The sequence below is a fragment of the Erinaceus europaeus genome, chromosome 5 (assembly GCF_950295315.1).
Source record: "Erinaceus europaeus chromosome 5, mEriEur2.1, whole genome shotgun sequence".
In the NCBI taxonomy this organism is placed as follows: domain Eukaryota; kingdom Metazoa; phylum Chordata; class Mammalia; order Eulipotyphla; family Erinaceidae; genus Erinaceus; species Erinaceus europaeus.
In genome coordinates this window covers 3,969,850-3,997,070 of record NC_080166.1, presented here as the reverse complement: position 1 = coordinate 3,997,070, position 27,221 = coordinate 3,969,850, and the positions used below count along the sequence as shown (strand labels likewise).

Here is a 27,221-nt window from a genome sequence, read left to right as displayed (position 1 = left end):
TTGACGTTGCTTTGTTGTTGGATAGGACAGAGAGAAATGGAGAGAGGAGGGGAAGACAGAGAGAGAGGGGGAGAGAAAGACAGACACCTGCAGACCTGCTTCACCGCCCGTGAAGCGACTCCCCTGCAGGTGGGGAGCCGGGGGTCGAACCGGGATCCTTACACCGGTCCCTGCGCTTTGCGCCACGTGCGCTTAACCCACTGCGCCACCGCCCGACTCCCAATTTCCTTTTTAAAAATATGTATTTATGTATTCTCTTTTGTTGCCCTTGTTGCTTTATTGTTGCTGTAGTCATTATTGTTGTTATTTGATGTCGTTGTTGTTGGCTAGGACAGAGAGAAATGGAGAGAGAAGGGGAAGACAGAGAGGGGGAGAGAAAGACAGACACCTGCAGACCTGCTTCACCGCCTGTGAAGCGACTCCCCTGCAGATGGGGAGCCGGGGGCTCCAACCGGGATCTCCCACTGTCTTTATTTCTTTACTGGATGGAGACACCTGCAGCTCTGCTTCAGCACTGACAAAGCATTCCCCCCTGCGGGTGTGTGTATGTGTGTGGGGGAGTCCGGGGCCTCGAACCCGGGTCCTTGTGCATTGTCCCACGTGAACTGTCACCCGGTGCACCAGCACCCGGGCCCCGGCAATGGAGTCTCTGCGCTGAGAATCCCGGGGTCCGGTCTGTCCACAGCCTTCGCGCTGACACCTGCTTCTCCATAAGCTCAGAAGACGCTCAAAACACGGGGTCCTGGGTTCAATCCCCGGCAGCAGAGAGCAGAGCGCTGCCTGTTTTCTCTTTCTTTTCTTTTCTTTCTTTCTTTCTTCCTTCCTTCCTTCCTCCCTCCCTTCCTTTCTTTCTTCCCCAGCAGCAGATAGCAGAGCGCTGCCTATTTTCTTGTGTTTTTCCCTTTCCTTCCTTCCTTCCTTCCTTCCTTCCTTCCTTCCTTCCTTCCTTCCTTCCTTCCTTCCTTTCTCCTTCTCCTCCTATCTTTCTCGCGAATAAATAAATCATGAATTTAGTTAGGCAGTCATGTGCCCATAACAGGCTCTTAAAAGGTCAAGGGAAGGTAGTTAAAGTGACTCTCGTGGAATATTCACACATCAGGTATCTGCAAGGCTATACAAACAGGCAAATTCGGGGTGCCGAATTCCGCTCCAGCCTGGGATGCAGGCGCCCTCGGCAGGCTCTGGAGACCCGGAGCCATAAAAGAAGCAGCAAAATCCACCATCACCATCTGCGCACAGATGAAGCGGGGAGGGCAAGCCGAGCTCCGGTTGCTAGGCAACCCGCGGACTCCCGAGCCGGGACCCACTGGCCTCCCACACTGGACCATCTCTCCCCAGCGGTGGGACGCCGAGCCCCCATTGGCCCCCGTCTCCTCACACCGGGCTCCCATTGGTCGGCGCGCCTCTCCGCCCGCACCCATTGGCTCTCGCCTCGTCTCGCCGCTCTCCCATTGGCGGGCGGGCTCTCGGGCCACCGCACGTCACTCTCTCACCCCACTTCCTCGGCGCTGCGGCTCTATCCCCGCCCCCGCCCCGCCCCCCAACCATGCGGGGAAAGCCCAGCGAGGACCCGCCTCTTCTCCCCTCTCGATTGGCGGACGCGGGGCTGGGGGGCGGGCGCGCTCGAGCCGCCCCGCCGGCCGCGATTGGCCGCTGGGACCGCTGACCCGCCTCCCGCCGACCGGGGCGGTGCGGGAGTCGGGTGGGTCGGCGGCTATAAAGCGGGTGGCCGGGGGCGGCCCCGTGGACCGTCTGTTCGTGGCCGCCTCGCCCGCCCTCCGCTGCTGCCGCCCGGCCTCTTCGGGGTGAGTGCGTGAGTGAGTGCGGGGCGGCGGCGGCTCCGCGGGCCGGCCGAGGGCTGGGCGGACGCGGCGTCCTTGAGGAGGCCGGAAGGGAGCGAGGGCCGGGCCGGGGGCCGGGGGCCGGGGGCCGGGGGCGCGTGTGCGGGGCTGGCCGGTCACCTTCCCCGGTCCGGGTCACCCCGACCCCTGGCGGTGCCGCAGGCGGACAGACAGCCCGCCAGCCCGCCAGCCCTGCTCCCTGCGCCCCTCCGCCGGGCCGTGGCTGCTGTCTTCTTCTTCCCCGAGGTTTTCATGTTTTTATTACCGGGTGGAGACAGAGATGCCGAGGAGGGAGAGACAGAGACGCCTGCAGCTGGGGCCGGGGCTTGAACCCGGATCCCCGCGCCCTGCGATGTGAGCACTCAGCCAGCTGCGCCACCGCCAGCCCTTTCTTTCCCTCCCCTCCTTCTTTTTCCATCCTCCCTTCAGTCTTTCCTTGCTCCCTTCCATCCTTAATTCCTCCCTCCCATGCATCATTACATCCATCCATCCAACCATCCTTCCATCCATCCATCCATTCTTCCATCCTTCCTCCCGTCCATCCGTCCATACAACCTTCCTCCAGTCCATCCTTTTTCCATCCATCCATTCTTTCACCCGCCCGTCCGTGCGTCCATCATCCCTCCCTCCATCCCTCCCTCCCTCCCTCCGCAGTGTACTGCCCAGCTCTGGCCGATGGTGGTGCAGGGGATTGAACCCGGGACCTGGGAGCCGCAGACCTGAGAGACAGTCTGTCTGTCTGTCTGCACAGCTGTCGTGCCGTCTACCCCCGCCCCTGCCCTCCCCCCTCCCCCCATGGTGATGCTCCAGGCTCAGCCCAGGCGGGAAGCCCCCCCCCCCCCCGTCGCAGGCCGCGACCGCGGAGATGTGCTCCGTGTCGGGAGTCTCTTCTGATTTAATGGCGATTTAATGATGGTGAACAAGACAGTCAGACCACAGAGCTGCAGCCCCACGCAGTTCCCGCCACCACATCTCTACATCCCACCCCCTCCCCTGACAGCTTTCCTATTCTTTATCCCTCTGTAAGTATGGACCCAGTGTCATAGGGTGCAGAAGGTGGGAGGTCTGGCTTCTGTATTTGCTTCCCTGCTGAACATGGGCGTTGACAGGTGGATCCATACTCCCAGCCTCTCTATCTCTTTGCCTAGTGGGGCAGGGCTCTGGGGAAGCGGGGCTCCAGGACACACTGGTGGGGTTGTCTGTCCAGGGAAGTCTGGTCGGCATCATGCTGGCATCTGGAACCTGGTGGCTGGAAGGCGGTAAGATCTAAAGCAGGACACATGGTCTAATAATCAGGAACCTAAAGGTAGGAACGGAACAGATGAAATTAGGGAATTTCATGTAGGCAGGAGCTAGGAAGTCTATTTTAGTTATGTTCCCAAGGGCCCATGACTTTAGTAATTTTTCCCTGAGCCTGAGAGCTGAATGCAGGTGGACAGAAAATATTGTCTGGGGAGATGAAGAAACATTTTTTTAAAGTATTTTAATAGAGAGAGACAGACCCCAGAGCACTGCTCATCCCTGGCTTATGGTGGTGCTGGGGATTGAACCTGAGACCTCAGAGCCTCAGGTATGAAAGAAAGTTTCCCATAACTATTGTGCTGTCTCTCCAGCCCAGCAATTAATTTAATAATATACTTAGGTCAGTATATCCAAAAACACTTTTTTAGGACATGTAATCAGTATAAAAAGAACTTTTTATTGAGTAGAAACAGAGAAATGGGGGGGGGATAGACGCCTGCAGCCCTGCTTCACCACACATAAGGCTTTTCCCCTGTAGGTGGGGACCAGGGACTTGAACTCAGGTCCTTATGTGCTGTAAGGTGTGCACTTAACCAGTTGTATTACCACCTGGCCCAAAAGAACTTTTTAATACATATTTTTAAATGTGCCATTCAAAAAAAATTAATTTTGGATAGAAACAAGTCGAAATGGAAAGGGGGGAGAGGAAAGCCACCCACAGCACCCCTTCCCTACATGTGAAGCTCCCCCCTGCAGGTGGACAGTGGGGAGTGGGGCAGGGGCTTGAACCCAGGTCCTTGTACACTGGTGTGTGCGCGCAACCAGTGCCACTGCCTGGTCCCCTAAGAATACCTTTTTGGTTGCTTCTGTAGTTAAGACAAGTGGCCATGTAGTTGATCCCCCCTCCCCCCCCCCCCCCCCCCGAGAGTCAGAGTCACTGAGAAGGTTGAAAGGCCTTTACCTGTGTCTGTGCTCTGAGACATCTGAATAGTTTGTTCTCTTACTTAAAACTTGTTTTTAAAATTTCAGTTATTTGGGAGTCCAGCGGTAGTGCAGCAGGTTAAGCACACATGGTGTGAAGCACAAGGACCAGCGTAAGGATCCTGGTTCGAGCCCCCGGCTCCCCACCTGCAGGGGGGTCGTTTCACAGACGGTGAAGCAGGTCTGCAGGTGTCTGTCTTTCTCTCCTCCTCTCTGTCTTCCCCTCCTCTCTCCATTTCTCTCTGTCCTATCCAACAACAACGACATCAATAACAACAACAATAAAACAACAGGGACAACAAAAGGGAATAAATAAATATTTTTTAAAAGTTTCAGTTATTTTTTGTGTGGTTAGGATAGGGATAACTTATTTTTTAGGTGAGAAAAGACACACTGTAGATCTCCATTTCCAGAGTCTGTAAGTTCGCTCTGTCAGTAACCTAAGTTCTCAGGAGGTTGAGTGCCATGAAACATTGTGGGGCCAAAGGAACGCCTCATCTGTTAGGCTAATTCTGCTCCTTACTTTTGACTTTTGTTTGTTGCTCTCAAGTATTCCACCAGAGTGCTTTCATCTTTTTCATTCCTCCCTTCCTTTCTTTTTCTTCTTATAGAAAATGCAGAATTTGGAATGTTTTCTGAGTACCGTAGGATTAGTTAAAACCATAATCCAGTAGAACTGAGTGTGAGGAGATGCAGTTGGGGCTGAGGGTGTAGAATTTTATCAGAATTTCTCTTTCAATCTGTTTGGAAGGGAACCTAGTCTTTGCAATTTTATGTCGGGTTACTAAAAACCAAATCTAGAGGAGTAATGTCTCGAGACTTGTCAAGGATATTTAGAAGGTTGAGAGAGATGTTACCCAGTCTAATGGGAGGGCGGTGGTAGGACTCGGTTCTTAGTTTATTCGTTCTGATGTTTGCCACATGCTGATATTTGCTGCAGTTTGTGCTTGGGTATGATTGCACGTGGGAAATGGAAAAGCAGATGTTCTCCTGACGCCTGCTGGACAGCTTGGGTGTTTCTGGTTAGGATTTGGGGACAGTTGAAACCTGCTATCTGCTGTGAGTCAAACTACTGGACACTTTTGATGTTGTGACACATGTTGAAGGGACAGCAAGAACCAGTTACTAAGACCTGTGCTCTGATTCTTTTAACTCGAGTGAGCCTCAGAAACGTGGCCACTGATGTGTCCTCTGTCCAGGATCTAAAAGGGGTTTCAGAAACAGCAAGGCTCCTCGGCTGGAGTGTAGTGGTCCAGTAGAGATGAGAGCAAGGCCGGCGATGAGAGAGTAGACTTAGGTCGCGTGGCAGGAATGCAGTGCCCCGGTTGGAAAGCTCTAGGTTACGGTGGTTTCCTTCCTGGAAGAGATGGCTTAGAAGAGGACCTTGAGATGGGAGCTGCAGTGTGGGCTCCCTCATCCACCACAAACTCTGGGGAGGGAGCTGGATCCCAGAGGCTATAAGTACAAACAAGACTTGAAAAGTACAGATTTGGTTGCCGATTCTGTGGGGTGGAAGGTTTGCCAGTGCCTCTGTTTCTTGGGTTTCCCTCCTAAACAGTGACAAAGGTCAGTAGGTAACTGATTAAAGTTTGTACTGGGTGAACCTATCTAACCACTTGACAGTCGAGACTCAGGAAGGGAGCAAGAAAACAAGGAAGCCCCAGAAGAAAGACGCCTTCAGCCTTCACACTTGCTCTGAGGAGACCTGCTCAGGGACAGGCTGATGGTGGCTTTGGGATTGGGCAGTGCTTCTGCACGATGAGTTTCAGTCATCAGAATAGAAGAGGAGAGAGTCTGGCTGGATATCCAGGAGGGGTTTCCCCTACACGAGTTGTGTCCGATACATATCCACACGTGGCTTTGAGAAATGCTGTATCTAGGTGGAGGAGGAATTGCGCTTTCTCCCACCATGGAGAACTGCCCTCCCCATTAGCTTAGTAGTTGGGAACTCTAGTGAGTGTAGTAATTCTCTCATAGAGATATAAAACTACTCCTTAGTACAACAAAAAAGAAAGGAACAGAAGTGTAACTTGAGATAATAAAGGACAAAATTGGGGTGTGTCTCTCCATCCCCCCATCTCTATATGATTTGTAATCAAAGAAATTTTTTGGAGTGGGATCATGTACTTATTTGCTTGCATTCAGTGTAGCAAGTGTTTTCTCAAGTATCATTCCTTCAAAATAAATAGATTCAAGAAAATGCTGCAAAGCCACCTTCTCACTTTGTTTCCATATGATTTAAACGAAACTTAGTTCTTACACTATGCTACTTTTCCCAATATGAGTATCAAGGGGAAAACTCACTTCCTAAAAGTTTGGGTAGTTTAAGGTAGCCACGTTGAATAATAGGAGCATGAAATTAAATAAATGAAGATAGCTTGCTAGAAGGCTTAAAAATAATAAGAACTAGGATAGTAGTCTGTGTCTCAGTGCTTTACATTACAAAGTATTTATGAGGACTTCACAGTGAACCGGTGGTCAGGTGTTATTTCCATTTACAGATGAGAAGTGACTCCCGGGAGGCCCAGATACTTGTTAAAGACACACGTTTCTAAGTGCAAAAAAAGCTCTTGAATGTGTAAATTTCTAGTCCAGAAATTTTCCAGTGTAGTACAACTTAACTCTTTCTTTTCCCCAATTCTTGAAAGCCCAGCTTCAGTAAAGACTGTAGCTTCCTTAGAGTCGTGTTCAGCTTAAAGCCTGATGAGGTGATAGGCCCTTCATTGCCAGGACTGAACCAGACTCTGTGAGAATTAATAAAACAAGAGTAAGCTTTCAAGTGTCCTAAGCAACCTAGATTCTGTTCTGCATGTGTAATCCGACAGGAGATGTTTTGACTCTAAAAGCAGCTCTTATTTGACATTCCTAGTGCCTGAAGGAGGAGACAGTGACAGACCTGGAGGCTGCAGCTCTTTGTCCCTCACACAGGTACGGGTGCAGGGAGTGAGCCGTCCTCTGACACAGGCGGGGACCAGCTGTGTGTATCACCAGTTCGTAAAGCCCCGCACGGCATTACGCCGCAGTGCTTCAAGTGACTGTCTAATCGGATGCCTGTTAGACTGTTTAAAACTAATTTTAAAATTAGTGTTTACTGATACGAGAGGGGAGAATGTGGATAATGAAGACACACTCACTTGCACACACAGTGCTGCTGGGCGTGTGCTGTTAGCGCTTTTAAAATTACATCCCAACAAGATAGGACGGATGTCTGTCATTATGGCGATGTGCCCTGATTGTGAGTGAATCAATAGGCAGATTATTTTCCAGCCATTGCCTTCATTTGTTTTTATTTATTTTTCTGAATGTCAGTGTTAGGATTTCCATGGTTGCTGCTGATTTCAGGCTGGGAGGCAGATCGGTTTGCATTTCTTCAGCATTGAGCTTGCATTGTATGTCAAGCACTGGGCTGGGCCCTAGGGACACAGGTGAACAAAGCGTAGTTTCCAGCCTCTAGAATATTCGTTTTTAGTATAACGAGACAAACGGTAAGTGATAAGAGAAGAGGCTTGAAGTTAGCAAAGGGAAGGAGAGAGCGGATGTGGTAAAAATAACTTTTTCTTCTTTTTTAAAGTGAAATGTAAAAGCTAACTCAGATTTTATTATAAAGAGTTATGCCGCATAGATTTGTTAAAAATTTTTATTTACATTAGATAGAGCGAGAAATTGAGAGAGGAGGGGAGATAGAGAGGGAGACACCTGCAGCCCTGCTTCACCACTGGTGAAGCTTTCCCCCTGCAAGAGAGGACCAGGGGCTTGAACCCGTGTCCTTCCACACTGTAGTGTGTGCGCTTAACCAGGGGTGCCACTGCCTGGCCTCACTGCTTAAATTTTTTTAAATTGTAAATGCAATGTATTTCTGAAAAATATCGTGCATTCCAGTTAGTAGAAGCTTCAAATACATGCAGATCATGAGGACGCAGAACTTTGGGTGTGCTGTGGGCCTGCACAGTGTGATCTTACAGCCTGGTGGCAAACTGTTAATAACAAAAAAAATACATCCAGATTACTTTCTTCACTCTCAGAATTTTAACCTTTGTTCTATTTGGAACTTTTCTGTCCTTTTTAACATAGTGTTTGAACCAGAATACACCAGTCTCTGAGGTTAGCGCAATACAGTGATCATTCCAGTGATCATTCCAGTGATCATTCCAGCTCTTAGCTGATCTCTGATTGATTCGTTTTTTCATTTGTATCTGGCTCCTTCAGGAAGCATTTGAGAAGACAGTGTAAGAGCACCTACTTCAGTTAATCGTTAGACGCAGAGACTGTAGACCAGAAACTGTGTAAAGCTTGGTTTGAAAGCAGTCACGTCCCCATATTTATTAACTTTACTCTCTGTTGCTACTTAATTTCACTCTCCCTCAGTTTCAACCAAAAGCCAGATATGTTCAACTAGGTGGCTTTTTACTAAGAATGTAATGAAAACACCTTAACTGTTAAAAAAAAAAAAAATCCCTCAAAGAATAAATAATATTGACGGAACCAGATAATGTAAAAATGATTTCTACATTGAGATAAAAGTCAGGATTCATATTAACTTGACAGGTGTGTCCTCGGCATGTTTAGAATACTGCGTAAAGTCAAGAATTTAGAGGTGCTGTATAGAGAGGCTGGGAACATGGGTAATCATACTGCAAGCTTTAGTGACTTAGAGGACAGCTAGGGGGTTTCTGCTTATAAACAGATGGACTGATCTTTTCTAGGAAAATAAAATGAAAACATAGAGAATTTATAAACTTGATATCTGCCCAGTAGCAGAAGAGATTGTCCCATGTCAGTGTAGCAGAATGACCAAGTTTAGGTGATAATGCTGAGTAGGCCGGGTAGCACGTAGCAAAGGGGGAGAGTGGAGTGGACTTACCCAGTTCACTGATGTACCTGGCAGTGAGCTTGTGGAGGCTGGAACTCTGGGTGTCACCCTGTTTGCTTCCTTGTTTTCCTTCTGCCAGTTTTTTGCTTCTACAGTTTTAAAACAGTTTTCTTCTTTTTTTATTATTTATTTATTCCCTTTTGTTGCCCTTGTTGTTTTATTGTTGTAGTTATTATTGTTATTGTCGTCGTTGTTGGATAGGACAGAGAGAAATGGAGAGAGGAGGGGAAGACAGAGAGGGGGAGAGAAAGACATCGACACCTGCAGACCTGCTTCACCGCCTCTGAAGCGACTCCCCTGCAGGTGGGGAGCCGGGGGTTCGAACCGGGATCCTTATGCCGGTCCTTGTGCTTTGTGCCACCTGCGCTTAACCCGCTGCGCTACAGCCCGACTCCCCAAACATTTTTCTTCTTACTGCTCTTCATGTAGTGGTTGTAATTGGTAACTTGTGTCTAGTCTGGGCTGCTGTGTTAGCTCCTAACCCAAATGCAGTCTCCACACAGTACCAGTGACTACAAAGCAGTGACTCTTAAGGTTTTGAATGTGCCCTAGTAAAAAGTACATATTGTAGTGCAGCTCAAAATACATGTGGGTAATTGAAACAAGTTTCATCAAAGAAATCTTACATTTATTAAGCATACATCTGGTATTTTCTGGTTTTGCTTTTTTATAGAGACAGACAAGTTGAGAGGGAAGGTGAGGAGAGACCCCTGCAATTAGGAAGTTTTCCATCCTGCAGCTGGAGACTGGGGCCCTTGACACACTTGTGGCATGTGTATCTCTCCCTGGTGTGCCACCGTCTGTCCCTGTTGTTCTCGGTAAACGAAAGGGGTGAGGGTGTATTTGCTTTCAGTAGATTGATTCCAGAGTTGGAAAACACTGATCTTAATACTGATACGATTGGCTGTGCTGTTCTTATGTAGAACCCTTGAGTTACTTATGGAAGTTTCCTTACACTAGTGTGCAGGACCTTTGTGACGTGGCCTTAGGTAGTTCTGAACCGTTATCACCCTGATTTATTGACTCAGAAGACCTCCTATCACTTCATATTTCACCTCACTAAATTAGCAACACTTTCATGCTTCCTTTTAGTGTGTCTTTGTTTATGATGGCCACCTTGCTGAAAACTCTTCTATCTGTAATCACTGTTAAATCACTAATAAAAAATACAAATAAGGAAATAAAATTTTCTGTTTTCGCTGATACCTCTTCCTCATTCCTTGGGCTTTAAGGTTGGCACCATTGGCCAAGAAGCTTTCCTTCTCACTCCTTCCCTTTTGTCAGTCTGGGCTAGGTATTCTACCTTCTGCAGCGTGACTGTCTCTCTTGTCTCGTCTGTACTGTCATTGTGTGCATATTTCACCCACACACAAGCAGCAGATACTTGAGAGGGCAAGGCTTCTTATTCAACTTAGCCAAAGTGTTTGGATGCAATAAGCTGTCAGTGTTTGGATGAATGAAAAAACAGTATGAGTCTTGCATTTAGAAGGGAGATTCAGTTAGCATCCCTTTTGATCCTTAGCTTGGGTTGTATGTTTTATGCTTACTTAGTAAATTTTGATATGCTCATAACTGATAGCCATCCGTGGGCTGAAGGGTAGATTTCCCGATTTAAGGATACCTTTTCGGCTCCAGATGTTTAATAGTCTATAGTTCTGTGATATCTAATCCTCTGTTGGGGCTTACAGAGTGGCAAAGAACAAAGGAGATAAAGACAGTATTTGACTTTCCACTTTTAATTCAAATTAGCAGTGGCTTGGCAGGTGCTGTGGACAATTAGGGGGCCCACACGGCCCAGCTAGCTCTCATGAGAAGCCAGGATTTGTTTTCTTCCCCCTTTGGTGCTGAAGAATGAATATGGAATCTAACCCAGGTGCAGTTCCGCCCGGCATTTTTCCAGTGCCAGTTTCTCGTTGCCTGCTGTCCATGGTGCTGCCACATAGTGCGTGAGCTCAGGCCCAGGTTCTCATACCACACAGGTGTTCTGCCCGCCGAGCTCTCCTGTCTATAGAAACACGCACATTCTGACACCTTGGCAACATGGTCCCGCTATGTGAAACTAAACCGCGGATGTGTAGAGAGGGAAATTGATTCTTTAAAACTTAAGAGGCTGTTAAGTCTGACAGCGCATTTCTCTGGCTTCTGTGCCAGTTGGGGCCTGGTTAGGCTGCCCATAGAAGTACCTCAGCACACAGTGGTAGGGGAGTAAGTGGCGGACAGAAGTGTCTTGGTCAGTGGCAGGCAGCATAAGCGGTGGCTCTCTGGCTTCAGGGAGCTGTGGTACTGATGGCTGTGCGCCTCAGTAGGCTGTGAGCTCGGGGTCTGAATCAACCACGCCCGCCTTTGCTTCTCTGGCCCAGCAAGTTTGTGACCATTTTCTTGTCCTGTTCCTTTCCGTTTGAGATATACATGGAATAATTTCTCTCTTCTTGATTAATATAACTTTGAAAGTAGTCCTGGTAGCCTTGAGTGGCTAGCACATGATTCTTGGTAAATCCGGTCACTACTGCAAAACTTTCTATGTTAAAAGTCCAAGTTTTAAGCGCCTTTATAAAAAGGAAAAGAAAAAGGCAAGAGCCCGAAGAAAGCTCACCCAGCAGAGCATACACCTTACTTCACACAAGACCCCTGGGTTCCTTCTCTGCACCTCAGAGGAGCACAGGGGTGGCACTGCTAGAAACTGCCGTCGGTGCCGACCCGTGCTGTGGTGTCTTGCCTCTCTCTGTCTCCCTTTCTGTGTCTGAAGAGGAAAAGTCATTCCCCGAGTGGTGGGGTTGTGCATGCACAAAGCTGTGCAGATAGAAGTAGGAAGAATGCTTTGAAAGATGTGTGTTACCTCACAGGCAGACCTGGGCTGGAGTTGGCGTACTGCACCAAATAAAAGACGGGGGGTGGGGGGGACCGGTCCAAAAAGGATGACAGAGGACCTAGTGGGGGTCATACTGTTATATGGAAAACTGAGAAGTGTTATGCATGTACAAACTATTGTATTTACTGTCGACTGTAAAACATTAATCCCCCAATAAAGGAATTAAAAAAATAAAATGTGTTATGTAAGTAAGAGGAAATTTAAAATATCACATACAGTCAAACAGCTGTGAATAAACAGTATGTCTGTTTATTTAAATACTTTGGTGTGGTTAAGGATTAGGAATTTCAATCACAAAGTGCGAGGACCCTGGCGTAAGGTTCCTGGTTCAAGGCTCCTCAACTGCAGGGGAGTCGCTTCACAAGTGGTGAAGCAGGTCTGCAGGTGTCTGTCTTTCTCTCCCCCTCTCTGTCTTCCCCTCCTCTCTCCATTTCTCTCTGTCCTATCCAACAACAGTGACATCAATAACCACAACAGTGTTAAACAGCAAGGGCAACAAAAGGGAAAATAAATAAAAATAAATATTTTAAAAAAGAATTTCAATTATGATTTTTGTGATTTGGTAGCCAATCACTAGTCATTTTGTTTTATCTTCTCATTGTCTATGACAAAGAATTTTACCTCTTGGAAGAGTCAGGTTCTAAATTTGGAGATGCTTAGTTACTGATATAAACAAGCTCTCCTAAGAAGCGGTCATTTTAGTGTGGCATTTGTTCTGTAATCGGTGTTTCTGCATACTTCAGATCGACTCCCCTACGGTAAATGAAGCACTAAGATAGAAACTGATAGTTCAGGCGAGAGTTGATCTCTGTCTCATATTGAACGTGAAGATCCACAGCTCGCCATCTCAAACTGTGTTTTTCTGTTTCTCTTCCGGAAGCTCTTTCACCATGCCTGGCTCACTTCCTTTGAATGCAGAAGCCTGCTGGCCAAAAGATGTGGGAATCGTTGCCCTAGAGATCTATTTTCCTTCTCAATTTGTCGATCAAGCAGAGTTGGAGAAATACGATGGTGTAGATGCTGGGAAGTATACTGTCGGCTTGGGCCAGGCCAGGATGGGCTTCTGCACAGACAGAGAAGATATCAACTCTCTTTGCTTGACTGTGGTTCAGAATCTCATGGAGAGAAATAGTCTTTCCTATGACTGCATTGGACGGCTAGAAGTTGGAACCGAGACAATCATCGACAAGTCCAAGTCCGTGAAGACTAATCTGATGCAACTCTTTGAGGAATCTGGAAACACAGATATCGAAGGCATAGACACGACTAACGCGTGCTATGGAGGCACGGCTGCTGTCTTCAATGCTGTCAACTGGGTAGAGTCCAGCTCTTGGGATGGTATGTTGCCTGCCCAGTGTTCAGAGGTCACTCTTGGAGGGCGCATAGCCCAAGGGCCTTTTATTATTATTATTTTAATATTTATTCCTTTTGTTGCCCTTGTTGTTTTATTGTTGTAGTTACTGATGTCATTGTTGTTGGATAGGACAGAGAGAAATGGAGAGAGGAGGGGAAGACAGAGAGGGAGAGAAAGACAGACACCTGCAGACCTGCTTCACCGCTTTTGAAGCGACTCCCCTGCAGGTGGGGAGCCGGGGGCTCTAACTGGGATCCTCATGCCGGTCCTTGCACTTTGCGCCGCCTGTGCTTAACCCACTGCGCTACCGCCCAACTCCCCCAAGGGCCTTTTTTTTTTTTTTTTTTTTTTAGTTTTTTATTATTTTGTTTTTGAGAGATGCAGAGAGAAAGACACACACAGAGAAACACCAGGGCACTGCTCAGCTCTGGCTTATGGTGGTGTGGGGGATTGAACCTGGGACTTAGGAGCCTCAAGCATGAGAAGAGTCTGTTTACAGAACCATTATGCTGTCTCCCCTGCCCCCAAGGGCCTTTTAAATGTATACCATACACAGTTTTTTCCAGTTCAGCTTGTTTAAATATGCTTCCAGGGAGTTGGGCGGTAGCGCAGCAGGTTAAGCGCAGGTGGCGCAAAGCGCAAGGACCGGCTTAACAATCCCAGTTCGAGCCCCCAGCTCCCCACCTGCAGGGGAGTCACTTCACAGGCGGTGAATGAAGCAGGTCTGCAGGTGTCTGTCTTTCTCTCCCCCTTTTTGTCTCCCCTCCTCTCTCCATTTCTCTCTGTCCTATCCAACAATGACAACAATAATAACAACAATAAAATAGCAAAAAAAAAAAAAAAATGTAAAAAAAAAATGCTTCCAGAGCTCACTATGACTTTCAGCCTAATCTAATTTATCAGTCGGCTGTCTTTACCACATAGAACAATATTATCATAGTCATAAGATTTTCATCACCAGAGAGGGGAAGAGTGTATTGAAGAGTGTGGAGGGTGTAACACTTTGATTTACATCTATAATATTTATAGTGTTGATCCCTTTCTTGTGTACTAACAAAAAAATTATCTTTTAGGACGGTATGCCCTGGTAGTTGCCGGAGATATTGCTGTATATGCCACAGGAAATGCCAGGCCGACAGGAGGAGCTGGAGCCGTCGCTATGCTGATTGGGCCAAACGCTCCTTTAGTTTTTGAAAGAGGTGAGCCTTGGGGAGAACACTTACTACCACCCTAGGGCACAGACAATTGAAAACAGAAACAAGCTAGTTCGTGAGTGTCCACCAAGTGTGAGCACAAAGCTTATTTGATAGGACAGAGAGAAATTGAGGGGGAGTGGTGGATAGGGGAAGAAAAAGAGACACCTGCAGCCCTGCTCCACCGCTCTGAAGCTTCCCCCTGCAGGTAGGGTATCTGGGAGCTTGTCCCCGGATGTTTGCGTGTAGTGGTGCGTGCTTAACCAGGTGCACCATGGCTCAGCCCGGCACTGTACTTGGGTACTTACGGTGTTCTTAGCAGGTGTATGAGGTAATTGCTGTCATCCTCACTGACAGAGCAATGGACGCACCGACAGTCACGTAGTAAGCGGCAAATTTAATTTTCTTCATTCAGTAGAGCAAAATTGTGATCTCGCGGTTAGATTTACGAACCTTGATGAAAATTTGTCCATGGTTGCCGCTGTATTGCATTTCGGTTATGTATTAGATTCACCTTGTGATTATTCCTGAGTCCCAGATTCAATCCCCTGCACCACCAGGAACCAGAGTGAGCAGTGGCCAAGCAAAAAGCAAGTGCAGGGGCTGAGCGGTGACATGAAATGACCCGCTTAAGAATCGAGGTTCAAGCCCCATTCCTCACCTGTAGCGGGGACACTTCACAAGTGGTGAAGCAGGTCTTCAGGTGACTGTATCTCCCTCTCCCCTCTCAATTTATCTCTGTCCTAGCAAAAAAGGGGGGGGGGGGCAGTGGGCACACAGAGCCCCAGCAGTAACTCTGGAGACGGGGAAAAAATAAAACCGGAAGCATGTATACACAGGTGTCTCCCCTTTTTGTTCTACTAGGACTCCGAGGCACACACATGCAGCATGCCTATGATTTCTACAAGCCTGACATGCTGTCTGAATATCCTGTAGTGGATGGAAAGCTGTCGATACAGTGCTACCTCAACGCTCTAGACCGCTGCTATTCTGTCTACCGCAAAAAGATCCGTGCCCAGTGGCAGAAGGGTGAGCGTTCCCTATTTGTCCTTGCAATGTAGTGAGTGTTTTAATGCAAAATGGCTCATGGCATTTCTTGTTGACCCACCAAGTGTAATTGTCCCCTTGGTTTCTGTGACTATGTAACTTCCTAGTAGTGTCGTAAGCCTGAATAAAAGGGGTGAAGGTATCTTTCTGCAAAAGTACTTAGGTTGACTTATTCCAGTAAGATCTAGACTAGGTTTCAGGAGAGTTAATTACATTCTGTTCATCTTTTGAGTTCTTGTCACTAGGTTTTCAGTTGAACCTGTGATTCAGATGAGACTCATAAACATAACTGAAAGGTTCCCCCTCCCTACACGATCTGTTCCCAGTTGACCTGTGAATTCATGTTCACTTTTTAGGTTTTTAGGTAATTCCATCTTTACTCCTAAGTAAGTTCCTATGGTACTTAAAAAAAGAAAAAAAAAAAAAAAAGGCAGTATTTGAATTAATGCTGTTAAAACCCAGTAGCAGCTTTACTTTCTAGAGCTTTGGTATGAGAGGGTTAAACATTTATTAACAGATATTAAGAAATCTAGTGATTCTTGATAATAAATATAGACTATACTTTGAATAGTATTAGGATAGTTTTTTTTTTTTTTAAGAGCCCATAGAAGGAGGATTTTTGCATTGTGTTTCTACTAAGCCAAAATAAAAGTATTGTGAAATTACTTCGCTGTGTTGGAAGCAATGTAGTTCACTATTTCCTACTCTTTATGTTATTTCACTTCCTTTTATAGGAATTTGTTTATTTATTCATGAGAAATATAGGAAGAGAGAAAGAACCAGACATCACTCTGGTACATGTGCTGCCAGGTATCAAACTCAAGCCCTCATGGTTGAGAATCCAATGCTTTATCCACTGCACCACCTCCCGGATCACTTACTTCGCTTTCTATAAAAATCTTACTTTATTAAGATAGAAAAATACTGACACTGACTCTGACCTGCTATTAAGTTATTACTCCTAAGTTTGAGAAACATAGTATCATTGCTACTTAAGATCTAAAACATGGGGACCAGGCAGTGACGCACCTAGTTAAGTACACACATTACAGTGCACAAGGACCCAGGTTCAATTCCGTGGTCCCCACCTGCAGGGGGAAAGCCTCACGAGTGGTGAAGCAGGGCTGCAGGTATCTCTCTGTCTCTTTCCCTCACTATCTCCCTCTCCCCCTCTCAGTTTCTCTGTCTCTAGTAATAAACAGACAATTTTTTCTTTAAAAAAAAGATATGAAACATCTTGGTTCTATTCTAAAATCAGTCTTCAAAAGATAGTGGCTTGTGAGTTTCTTTGGATTTCTCTTTCAGAGGGAAATGATAAAGATTTCACCTTGAATGATTTTGGCTTCATGATCTTCCATTCACCCTATTGTAAACTGGTTCAGAAATCTCTAGCTCGGATGTTGCTGAATGACTTCCTTAATGACCAGAACAGAGATAAAAATACTGTCTATAGCGGCCTGGAAGCCTTTGGGTAAGAAGAGTTTTATGATTGTTTTTTAGACGTGTATTTCCTTCACAAGTGGCCAGAGCACTGCACTAGCATATGTACTGCTAAGGACTAGCACGGGGCCCATAGAGGCCCCTCTGCTCTGTCCACCCGCTAAGCCGTATCCTTGGGCACTCACTGTATGAGAGCATTTTATATACCTGCTACACAGACCTGAAGTTTTTAGTTGAAAGAACCTATTTACTCAGAAGGACGGGGCCTGGGAAAAGAGAATGGCAGCTTATGCAGCAGACTTGCACATGCCAGACCTGGGCAGTGCTCTCTCTGATGAGGAAGAAGGAGGAGATTAGAAGTCTCTACTCTTTGAATATGCCACTAGCGTAGAAACTGAGTCCCAGGAACACGGCAGCATATGAACCATTATCCTCCAGTTACCTCTCCTGCTCATTGTGTGGAGCTATGTGCCCTGTGCAGCACCCGTGTTTGTTACAGTAGCCCCTTCACCCTGAGTATCCTAAAGGCTGCTTGCTCCACACTCCCACATTTCGCCACTTGGAAGGCTACTCAGCACGTTATTTGTTACTCTTTTCCCTGCCTGTGTCCCTTCTCTAGTTGACAGAATTCTCCTTAGCTTTTTTTTAGCCCTGACTACACAGTCGTTACTCGCGAATCATATGCACGCCAGTCATTCTGTTCTACTTAGCTTTTCATGTTGTACCTTCTGTGGTGGCTTTTCTGAGTCATTATTAAGGACTTGAAATAGTGTATTCTGTCTGATAACAAAACTTTATCTATTGACACATTAGAATTATCTGCATATATGTTAATTTTGTGATAAAATGTTGGAGTGGCCCAGGAGATGGCGCAGTGATAAAGCTTTGGACTCTCAAGCATGGGGTCCCGAGTTCGATCCCCGGCAGCACATGTGCCAGAGTGATGTCTGTTTCTTTCTCTCTCCTATCTTTCTCATAAATAAATAAATAAATAAATAAATAAAATCTTTAAAAAAATAAAACGAGGAAAGGGGCCATGTGTGTCCAGTCACTAAGTCTTATTAGCTTACTAGTAGTATATACTATTTGGATTTGAGCACGTGGGAAAACAGACTCATGTCCACTTACAGGTTAGACTGTTAGGCCTCGTCTTTGAACACTGTGCCAATTGCCTTTTCCCAAATCTTTCAGGGATGTTAAATTAGAAGATACCTACTTTGACAGAGATGTGGAGAAGGCATTTCTGAAGGCTAGTTCTGAACTGTTTAATCAGAAAACAAAGGCATCTTTGCTCGTATCAAATCAGAATGGAAATATGTATACCTCCTCAGTGTACGGCTCCCTCGCCTCTGTTCTAGCACAGTAAGTATAACCTTGAGCTGCACAGACCCCTCACCTGGGTCTAGTGAACTTCCGAGAGCGAATTCGCTCTCAGACACGGTGGTGGGCACAGCACACTTCTATTTCTGGCCTCTCTGGCCTGCTGCGCATTGACTTGAAGAATCATGTGAGTTCAGGCTACATTTATTCCAGAGTGTTTAATTTCATACTGGCTTTGCCGGCCCTCATCTTGATGATCTTATTCTTGAACTGCAAGCCCCTTGTTGGGAAAGCAGCATGCTATGGGATAGTGACTTCTGAAGCCCCCTTACTGTGCGATTGGTTGAGTGCTGCTTTTTCTCTCTTGACGCAGGTACTCACCTCAGCAGCTGGCAGGGAAGAGAGTCGGCATATTCTCGTACGGTTCTGGCCTGGCTGCCACACTTTATTCTATTAAAATCACCCAAGATGCCACACCAGGTAAAATGCTCGAGCCTCTCAACCAGAGTCCCGGTCGGCTCACAGGCTCCCTCGAGCACTTGCCTCTTGTGCCGCGTCTCACCCTTGACGCAGCTTCTCTGGCTGCAGTCAGGTGTTATTCCTACGGGCAGGACTGTCTGTTGGAGTCCTTCCGAGTCAGAAAAAAACATCAGCTCACAGTTCTTATGGCATCATGTTTGACTTTCCTTCTTTGCCAAGGACCTTGATTTCGGCTTGTTTTAGACTCCTGTGGGTAGACGAAAGGGAAACATCTGTTTCATGTAGGTGACATTTGAGTTTTCACACTAATGAATAATACTGAGTGTGAATAATACTAAATCAATTTTTGTTTTGATTTTGTACTGCATGACCTAATTTTTCTTTAAAGTGACTTAATACTGATTTACAAAACTCTGAGATAATGGGGATGATCCCACTCCATTCCGCCACCAGAGTTCTGTGCCCTCCTTGTTCTCTGTTGGAGACTGTAGTAGCTCTCCCAGGGTTGCGGATAAGGGCTGACCGCTACTTTTAGAACTGTATTTTATACATATGTGCCCATTTCTCTCCCTATGGGCCTGCCTTCTCTTCCCTTTGAAGTCACACCTACACCTGTTAACTATTTCTGAATGTCCTTTTTCCCTCTTCTCTCTCCTTGTCCTATTGGAGTTAAGAATTCAGAGCCGGGTGGAGGGTAGATAGCATAATGGTTATGCAGACAGACTCTCATGCCTGAGACCCCAAAGTCCCAGGTTCAATCCCCCGTACTACCATAAGCCAGAGATGAACAGTGCTCTGGTTAAAAATAAATAAATAAATAAATAAATAAATAAATAAAATTAAGAAAAAATAAAATTAAATAAAAAAAAAAATTCAGAGCCCCCTGATCTCCTCCCCCTGTCATTTCTCCCCCTATGGGAGTGTGGACCAAAATTCTTTATGGGGTGCAGAAGGTGGAAGGTCTGTCTTCTGTAATTGCTTCTCTGCTGGGCATGGGCATTGGCAGGCCAGTCATACTCCCGGCCTGTTTCTGTCTTCCCCTAGTGGAGTAGGGCTCTGGAGAGGTGAGGTCCTGGGTTACACTGGTGAGGTTTTCTGCCCAGGAAGGGGCATGACCTAATTTTTGGGATTTATGAGTTTGGCTGTATTTGAAGAAACTTTTGTGTCTTCCCTGAGGAGGAAAATTCAGTAACATGGAGGTGGAACTGATGGAAGATGTGACATTGCTTTAAAATTGTGTCAAGACTATAGAAATTAAAGGGAGTCGGGCGGTAGTGCAGCGGGTTAAGCACACGTAGCTCAAAGCGCAAGGACCAAAGTAAGGATCCCAGTTCAAGCCCCCGGCTCCCCACCTGCAGGGGAGTTGCTTCACAGGTAGTGAAGCAGGTCTGCAGGTGTCTTATCTTTCTCTCCCCCTGTGTGTCTTCCTCTCCTCTCTCCATTTTTCTCTGTCCTATCCAACAACAACAGCAACAACAATTAACTATAACAAGAAGACAAGGGCAACAAAAGGGAATAAATAAATATTTTTTAAAAAAGTTCATTAAAGTTTGAAATCTCACCTATTTCCTAATTTGTCTACCAGAGCTGATGCTGAACAAAAACTACCCAGAGGTCCTAGGGAGCTGCCCAACAGACGGCATATTATCTTCTAACTAAACAAGAGGCAACAGTTCAGACACGCATGAAAAGTGGGGATTTCTTCACCCCACCTCTCATCTGACAGCATATTGTTGAGGCTTCTTTTGGGCTTGCTATTTTTGCTCTTTTAATGTTGGAATTCTTTTTATGTTGGACTATATTAGGATCTTCTCTGGACAAGATCACAGCAAGCTTATGTGACCTTAAACCAAGGCTTGACTCAAGAACGTCTCTGGCCCCAGATGTCTTTACAGAAAACATGAAGCTCAGAGAGGATACTCATCACCTAGGTAAAAATACTAAATGATTAATATTCATAAGTATATGCCCGGGAGCCTGTTGGAGGCTGTTAACTTGAAAAAATGCTCTATAAAAATAAGTATGTCTGGACTTCATTCTAATCTGATGATTGTAAAAATTACAGGACAGTGTGCGTGCAAGCCCTTTGATCTATTCTCAGATAGATTGTATATCGGAACTAATATTCCCCGTTCTCCCTCTTTGCTCTAGCCAACTATATTCCCCAGAGTTCTGTCGACTCCCTCTTTGAAGGAACATGGTACCTGGTCAGGGTGGATGAGAAGCACAGGAGAACTTACGCCCGGCGCCCCTCTCCAAATGACGACACACTGGGTGACGGAGGAGGACTTGTGCATTCCAACACCGCGACTGAGGTAAACAAGAGTCATTGCTCGGCCCTGTGCTTTGCTGGGGTAAGAAGTTTCCGTTCCCGTATCTCATGGACTAGGGGGTCCTGAGACTTCGCTCTTGAAAGGACTGAAATAAAGCGGTGATTCAGAGTAAGGGCTCTGGGACGGGATGCCAACCGTACGCTTTCACTTGTGTGATGTGTTTTGCCCTGAAACTGTTCACATTTTTCAGGTACACGGCAAATACTAAGTTGTATCGCTATCCTCAGAATTCCCAGAGAGAATGCTCAGCATTGTGGGTTGTGTTTTGCTTAGAGATGAAATGTTCGGGGTAGGTTATTGAACCCCTCACATCTTTATCTCCAAGTCGTTAAGAACTCGGTCTTAACCACTAAGACATGACAGGTGAGGCCTGGAAGCTAACCAGAGTTACAGCTTCAGACTGTGGACTTCAGAACCTAGGAGTTCATTGATTCACCTGCTTATGGCGACTTCAGTCAGTGCATAGCCTTCTTGTTTGTTGCTGTGTATGAACTAGGTAGCAAGTCATATCACCATTGCTTGAGTTATGCATGCCAGTTATCATGTGTAAAATTCTATATATAGTGTATTTCCATCAACTTCCTCTCCCACTGTTTGGTTAAGGATGGATAATTTACTTGGCTCTTTGAAACATCATGTAGAATTTATATTCAGCAGAACCTCTCCACAGTCGTCCTCAGCTTTCCTCTTGAAATATTAATTGGCACCGTGACTCTTTAAAAAAGAAAATTTGCTAATCAACAACCTTTCCCCTTGGATTTCAGCATATTCCCAGTCCTGCGAAGAAAGTGCCAAGACTGCCAGCGACAGCAGCAGAACCGGAAGCGGCTGTCATCAGTAATGGGGAGCACTAAGCGCTCTGTGGGTGGGTGGGACACCGCGGGCTGGGGGGGGGTGTGAATGTGAATGGCTGCAGCAGCAGACTCTGCGGACAATTTTAAAGGATTAGACGTTTAATTTTTATTTTTATGTGGCTGACATGGAGCCTGAAAAACTATCGTGTTCTTGGGAAAGTGTCTGCTCGATTTGCTAACATGCTTCCTATTAGGGTCTAGCCAATGGGCAATGTACTAGAATGATGTCAAGGGCTCTGTAAGCCCCAGACCTCTCTGGCCACTTGTATGTATGCATGGTTTCGTTTTAAAATGTGGTATGATGAATTGTATGCTTCTGGCTGAAGAAAACAGAAGTACTCGTCTTCAATTTTGATTTTTTTAAACATGTAAGAATTTTATCCTTTGAATGAACAAGATTACCGAAAACTGTTTCTAGTCTAGAGAAGTGTGGTCTTCAATGTGGTATGCACAAACCCTGTTTGAAAATGTACAACAAAAATGCTTTTGTTCTAAAATTATAAATTCTGAAGAGAAAGGATTAGGACAGTAACAGTGGTTCTGGAAACTGGAATATTAATGAAAGTTACTGCAGTGCCCTTTGTGGACAGAATGCTTTTGTGTTGAGCAGAAGTCTGTTAGAGACAGTAAGTACTCTTTGCTTGGGAGCCGCGGATTTAGTTTTAGATCTACTCCTGAATACATTCAAAGTGGGTTATGTTGAACAACACTGAGATGTTATTGGATCTGTGTCTGAGGAAGATGGTTATGCAGTCCTTTGTACCTGATTTTGAATTTATTGAAGAATCAATACAACATTCTCCTGGCTGCCTTGTAATTTTAAAACAGAAAAATATGGACAGGGTACTATCAGGTTACTTCTGATTCTTCAGTGTTATAGGTTCAATTTAAGACTGACAAACTAAATTTAGGGTGTAAGTATTCACTGCTTCTTTTTTCTTACCTGTTCAACAAAAATTGAAAGTACAACCCAGCTTTTTACTTGTTAAAAAGCCCAAAAGAATCATACTTCCATATCTGGAGGTTGGGCTTATAAATCATTTATTATAGTAAATTATAAATCTCAGACTTTTACCTTAAAAACTAGCAGAAACTATCACACGGGATGAAGAAGACTAGCTAGATAGTTTTGTAGACCTCCCTGGTGCTGAACTATGACACGAGCCTTATAGACGGTAAAACAGAGATAGTCGGAACTAATGTACAGAACTAATTTTTTAAAAATGTCGTTCTGTGAGGTTCCAGTTATCTAAAACGTACACAAATATGAAATGTAATGTTTTAAATTGCAAGGTAATATGTAATGTAGTGTTTGTAAAATACGCTTGTCTTAATATTGGTAGTATTTTGATTTGTACAGTCACACTTGGTAAAAATGACTTCACTTGAACATCCGCTGATACACATTTAATAATGCAAGTTCAGATTCAAAAATTGGAGGGGAAATGGTGCATGTGATCCTTTTGCAAGTATTGAGAGCTAGGTGTGTTCTGAGAAGTCAAATAACTTCTCAGTGTCAGGAAATGGGTCTTCTCAAAGTCCATTGCCGGCAATGGGCATACCCAGCAATATTGGTACAGAGCACTAACTGTTTACCTTACTAACAGTGAGGAGAATAACTGAATAAAATTTTAGAGAAATATTTCAGATATTTGAGTTTTTTTTCATTTGTTTATATAATAAAAAATGTCGACAAGACCATAGGATAAGAGGGGTAGGTATTTGAGGATTTTTTTTATCCCTCCTGAGTTAACAGCCAAGACATCAACTAATTTTGATAGGCTATTTTTTAAAGCTGGCTATTTGCTTCCGTTCATTCACAGATTCATGCATGAAATTTAAAAAATTGCAGACCTGATTTTAAGTGAGGGTCAGAAATGAAAGATTCATAAGATCTGAGATTGGGATTGGGAGATACCTCACCCAGGAAGCAGACACCTTGCTGGGCATGGGACACATGGGGCACAGGGTATGGGGCTCGGTCTTGCCTTAAAAGAGTTACTCATCTACTGTGAAGAGCTGATCATTCATCTCTACACTTCAAAGAAATACTCTGTGTCATTCCTAAAAATAGAACATAAAAAACGAAGGGTTGGTAGTTAACGATTTTTTATAGGCTGTCTAGAACTACCTCCTCTCAGCTGGAGTCTTCAGCCTGTGGTCACACTGCTGAAGGTGCTCCCAGGAGTCTCCCATCAGCAATCACAGTAATCACAGAGCTCATCTCTGGGCTCTATTAGCTTCTAAATACATCAAACGTCTACTGAAAGAGCTACAGCAATATATTAACAGCAACACAGTCATACCCCACAGACTTCAACACCCCACTCTCTCAACTTGACAGATCATCCAGGCAGAAAATCAATAAAGACATAAGGGAGCTAAATGAAGAGATACATAAACTAAAACTATTGGACATTTTCAGAGACATTCATCCTAAGAAACTGGAATGCACATTTTACTCAAATCCACATGGGTCGTTCTCAAGGATAGACCATATGTTAGGCCACAAATCAGCATCAGCCAATTCAAGAGCACTGAAATCATCCCAAGCATCTTCTCAGACCACAGTGGAATGAAACTAACACTTAACAATCAACAAAAGATTAGTAACAGTCCCAAAATGTGGAAACTCAACAGTACACTTCTTAACAACTTCTGGGTCAAAGAGGAAATCAAGGAAGAAATCAAAATGTTTCGAGAATTCAATGAAAATGATGACACATGCTATCAAAATATTTGGGACACAGCTAAGGCAGTACTGAGAGGGAAGTTCACAGCCATACAAGCACACATTAGGAAATAAGAAAAAGCACAAATAAACAGCCTGATTGCACATCTTAAAGACCTAGAAGAAGAACAAAGGAACCCTAAAGCCACCAGAAGGACGGAAATCACTAAAGTTAGGGCAGAAATCAATAACATTGAGAATAAGAAAACCATACAAAAGATCAATGAAAGTAAATGTTGGAATTCTGGTGACAGAATTCTGCAGTGACAATGGTCATGTGTTAATGTCCCTGGGGAGGTACTGACAGACTGGAGTGGAAGTTGGCGTCTTTTGATCTGGGCTCTTCACGTTGATGAAATGTTTAGAGGACCTAGAGCATGCCCACAGATTCCATCTGTTAAAAAAATCAATTTATATTCTTTAGTGCTGAGATAGAAGCACGGGGTTGAGGGGCCCTCTGGATTTTAGAAGCACAGACTCTACTCAGTATATTCCCCTAACCCATTCATCAGGCCTAGTACCAGTTTCAAGTGAGACACACACCACAGTCACTGGCTTCGGGGAACCATTGCTACTCTGTGTGCACAGTAGGGAAGAGTACCCAGGGGAAGGCTGCACACAGCACAGCCCTGGCAAGGTCCTGCAGTGATGCCATGCCCCCTTGGGAGCACAGGAAGGGACTCTGCAAATCAGCTTCTCACGAGAGAGCTGCAGAGTAGTGCATTCTGGCAAGTACCACAGTGGCCCAGACTTAACTGGAAATGACATCTACTCTGGATGTGGGTATCTTCCGACCATGCTGACACAGAGAAGATCTGACCCACTATCATGTCCCTGGCGTGGCATCGCCTACAGACCACTTTTTAAAGCAATGGTGGAGGGCAATAGGTAGCTGACCGTGGGCGTCAACTTATTACATACTCAACACCAAAAGCAAACAGCATGCATGGGGATTGGAATGGCTTAGTTAAGGTGCCAGCTTGACAGTATCTAGCAGGGCTGTCTGTCCTCCAGGATGTGGTAGACATGCCTTAATAGTGGTATATATATATGTGTGTGTGTGTGTGTGTGTGTCCTGTTGTTAAAATAACACAGGCCTATAATCTTGGAGTTAGCCTAGTGGGTCAAGGGTCAAGTGTTGAACTCAGAATCGTGAGATCCCTAGTTTGATCCTTGGCAGTGCATGTGCCGAGTGATACCTGGTCCCTTTCACTTTCCTCCTGTCTCTCCTGTTAAAGCCTTAGGAAAACAAAACAAACAAAAAAACAACCAAACCTAGGAACCAAGTATTTTGCTCTCCTCACTGTCACGATCAAATAACTTGAATGCCTACTTTTTGCCCCAGCCTAGGCTCTGCTAGACTGTAGCTTTTGGTTGTGTAGCTTTTTGTTTTGTGTGTTTTCCAGCAGATGCAGTGTCAAGTGAGCTGGAACCTATGAGGGTCACACGGCCATTCCAGAGTCCCCATCTCAGTTGCCAAGTAGGCAAACAAAGGGTACTACACCTGCAGGGGGAAGCTTCACCAGTGGTGAAGTAGGGCTGCAGGTGTCTCTCTGTCTCTCTCCCTCACTATTGCCCCTCCCTTCTCAATTTCCCTCTCTCTCCAATATAAATAAATAAATTAAATTAAAAAAAAAGAAATGCAGAGTTGGGAGTCGGGTGGTAGCACAGCAGGTTAAGCGCAGGTGGCCTGAAGCACAAGGACAGACATAAGCATCCCGGTTCGAGCCCCCGGCTCCCCACCTGCAGGGGAGTCGCTTCCCAGGCGGTGAAGCAGGTCTGCAGGTGTCTGTCTTTCTCTCCCCCTCTCTGTCTTCCCCTCCTCTCTCCATTTCTCTCTGTCCTAGCCAACAACGACGACATCAATAACTAACAAAAATAACTACAACAATAAAACAACAAGGGCAACAAAAGGGAATTAATTAATTAAAAAATATATAAGCATGAAGTCTGGAGCTTGACCCCCCCCCCCCAGCATCAAATTCACCTTTAGTGCACTGGTTATCTCTCTAATAAGTCAATAAATCTACTTCTGGTGGCCATTTTTTTCTTTTTAAAAAAAATTTTTTTTTTTTATTGAATAGGACAGAGAGAAATTGAGAAGGGATGAGGAGTCACCTGCAGACCTGCTTCACTGCTTGTGAAATGACGCCCCTGCGGGTGGGGAGCCGGGGCTTGAACCAGGATTCTGGTGCTGGTCCTTGTACTTCCTACTACGTGCGTTTAACCCGGTACACCACTGCCCAGCCCCGATTTCTTTCTTTCTTCTTTTCTTCCTTTCTTCCTGTCTTCCTAAGAGTCACTTCTGCTTCTACTTAGGCTCCAGATTGTCGTCTGCTCAAAATGACTGCCCTTCCTGACAGAATCCAGGGTGGCAAATCTGTAACAGCACATGGCCCTGTCTGACCAACGATCTCTATCTGGTATTTTCTTTCAGTAGCTCATCAGCATAGTGTACAGGTAACACAGCGCACCGGGGAGAGGAACCTCTGTGCTACGGTGTCTCTGTCTCTGTCTCTCTGAACAAGTCAGCCTGGAGAGGTGAAATCCTGTCAATGAAAAAAGAAAAGAACAGAGGCTCACCTGTTAAGGTGAGCAAGGACCTGGGTTCAAGCTCCCAGTCCCCACCTGCAGAGGGCAAGTTTCTCAAAGGGTGAAGCATAGCT

The 27,221-nt window shown here is 45.5% G+C and overlaps 2 protein-coding genes across 4 annotated transcripts in view; both read left to right on the top strand.

The window, feature by feature from the left end:
- Nucleotides 1–27,221, top strand: part of CCL28 (C-C motif chemokine ligand 28) — a 115,868-nt gene that overhangs the window by 56,799 nt on the left and 31,848 nt on the right. The window lies entirely within an intron of this gene.
- Nucleotides 1,675–23,464, top strand: HMGCS1 (3-hydroxy-3-methylglutaryl-CoA synthase 1). 3 transcript variants are annotated; one of them, XM_007517622.3, is made up of 11 exons: nucleotides 1,689–1,805; nucleotides 6,934–6,992; nucleotides 12,684–13,141; nucleotides 14,231–14,356; nucleotides 15,215–15,379; nucleotides 16,703–16,868; nucleotides 18,029–18,199; nucleotides 18,531–18,637; nucleotides 20,443–20,568; nucleotides 20,789–20,952; nucleotides 21,735–23,464. In XM_007517622.3, exons 3-11 carry the CDS (start codon nucleotides 12,694–12,696, stop codon nucleotides 21,822–21,824), a joined length of 1,563 nt encoding a protein of 520 aa, XP_007517684.2. In that variant the 5' UTR covers nucleotides 1,689–1,805; nucleotides 6,934–6,992; nucleotides 12,684–12,693; the 3' UTR covers nucleotides 21,825–23,464. The 3 variants fall into 3 exon arrangements, with proteins under 3 accessions (XP_016041283.2, XP_007517684.2, XP_060046983.1); XM_016185797.2 differs by lacking the exon at nucleotides 6,934–6,992 and having other exon boundaries at nucleotides 1,675–1,805; XM_060191000.1 differs by lacking the exons at nucleotides 1,689–1,805; nucleotides 6,934–6,992 and adding an exon at nucleotides 2,039–2,195.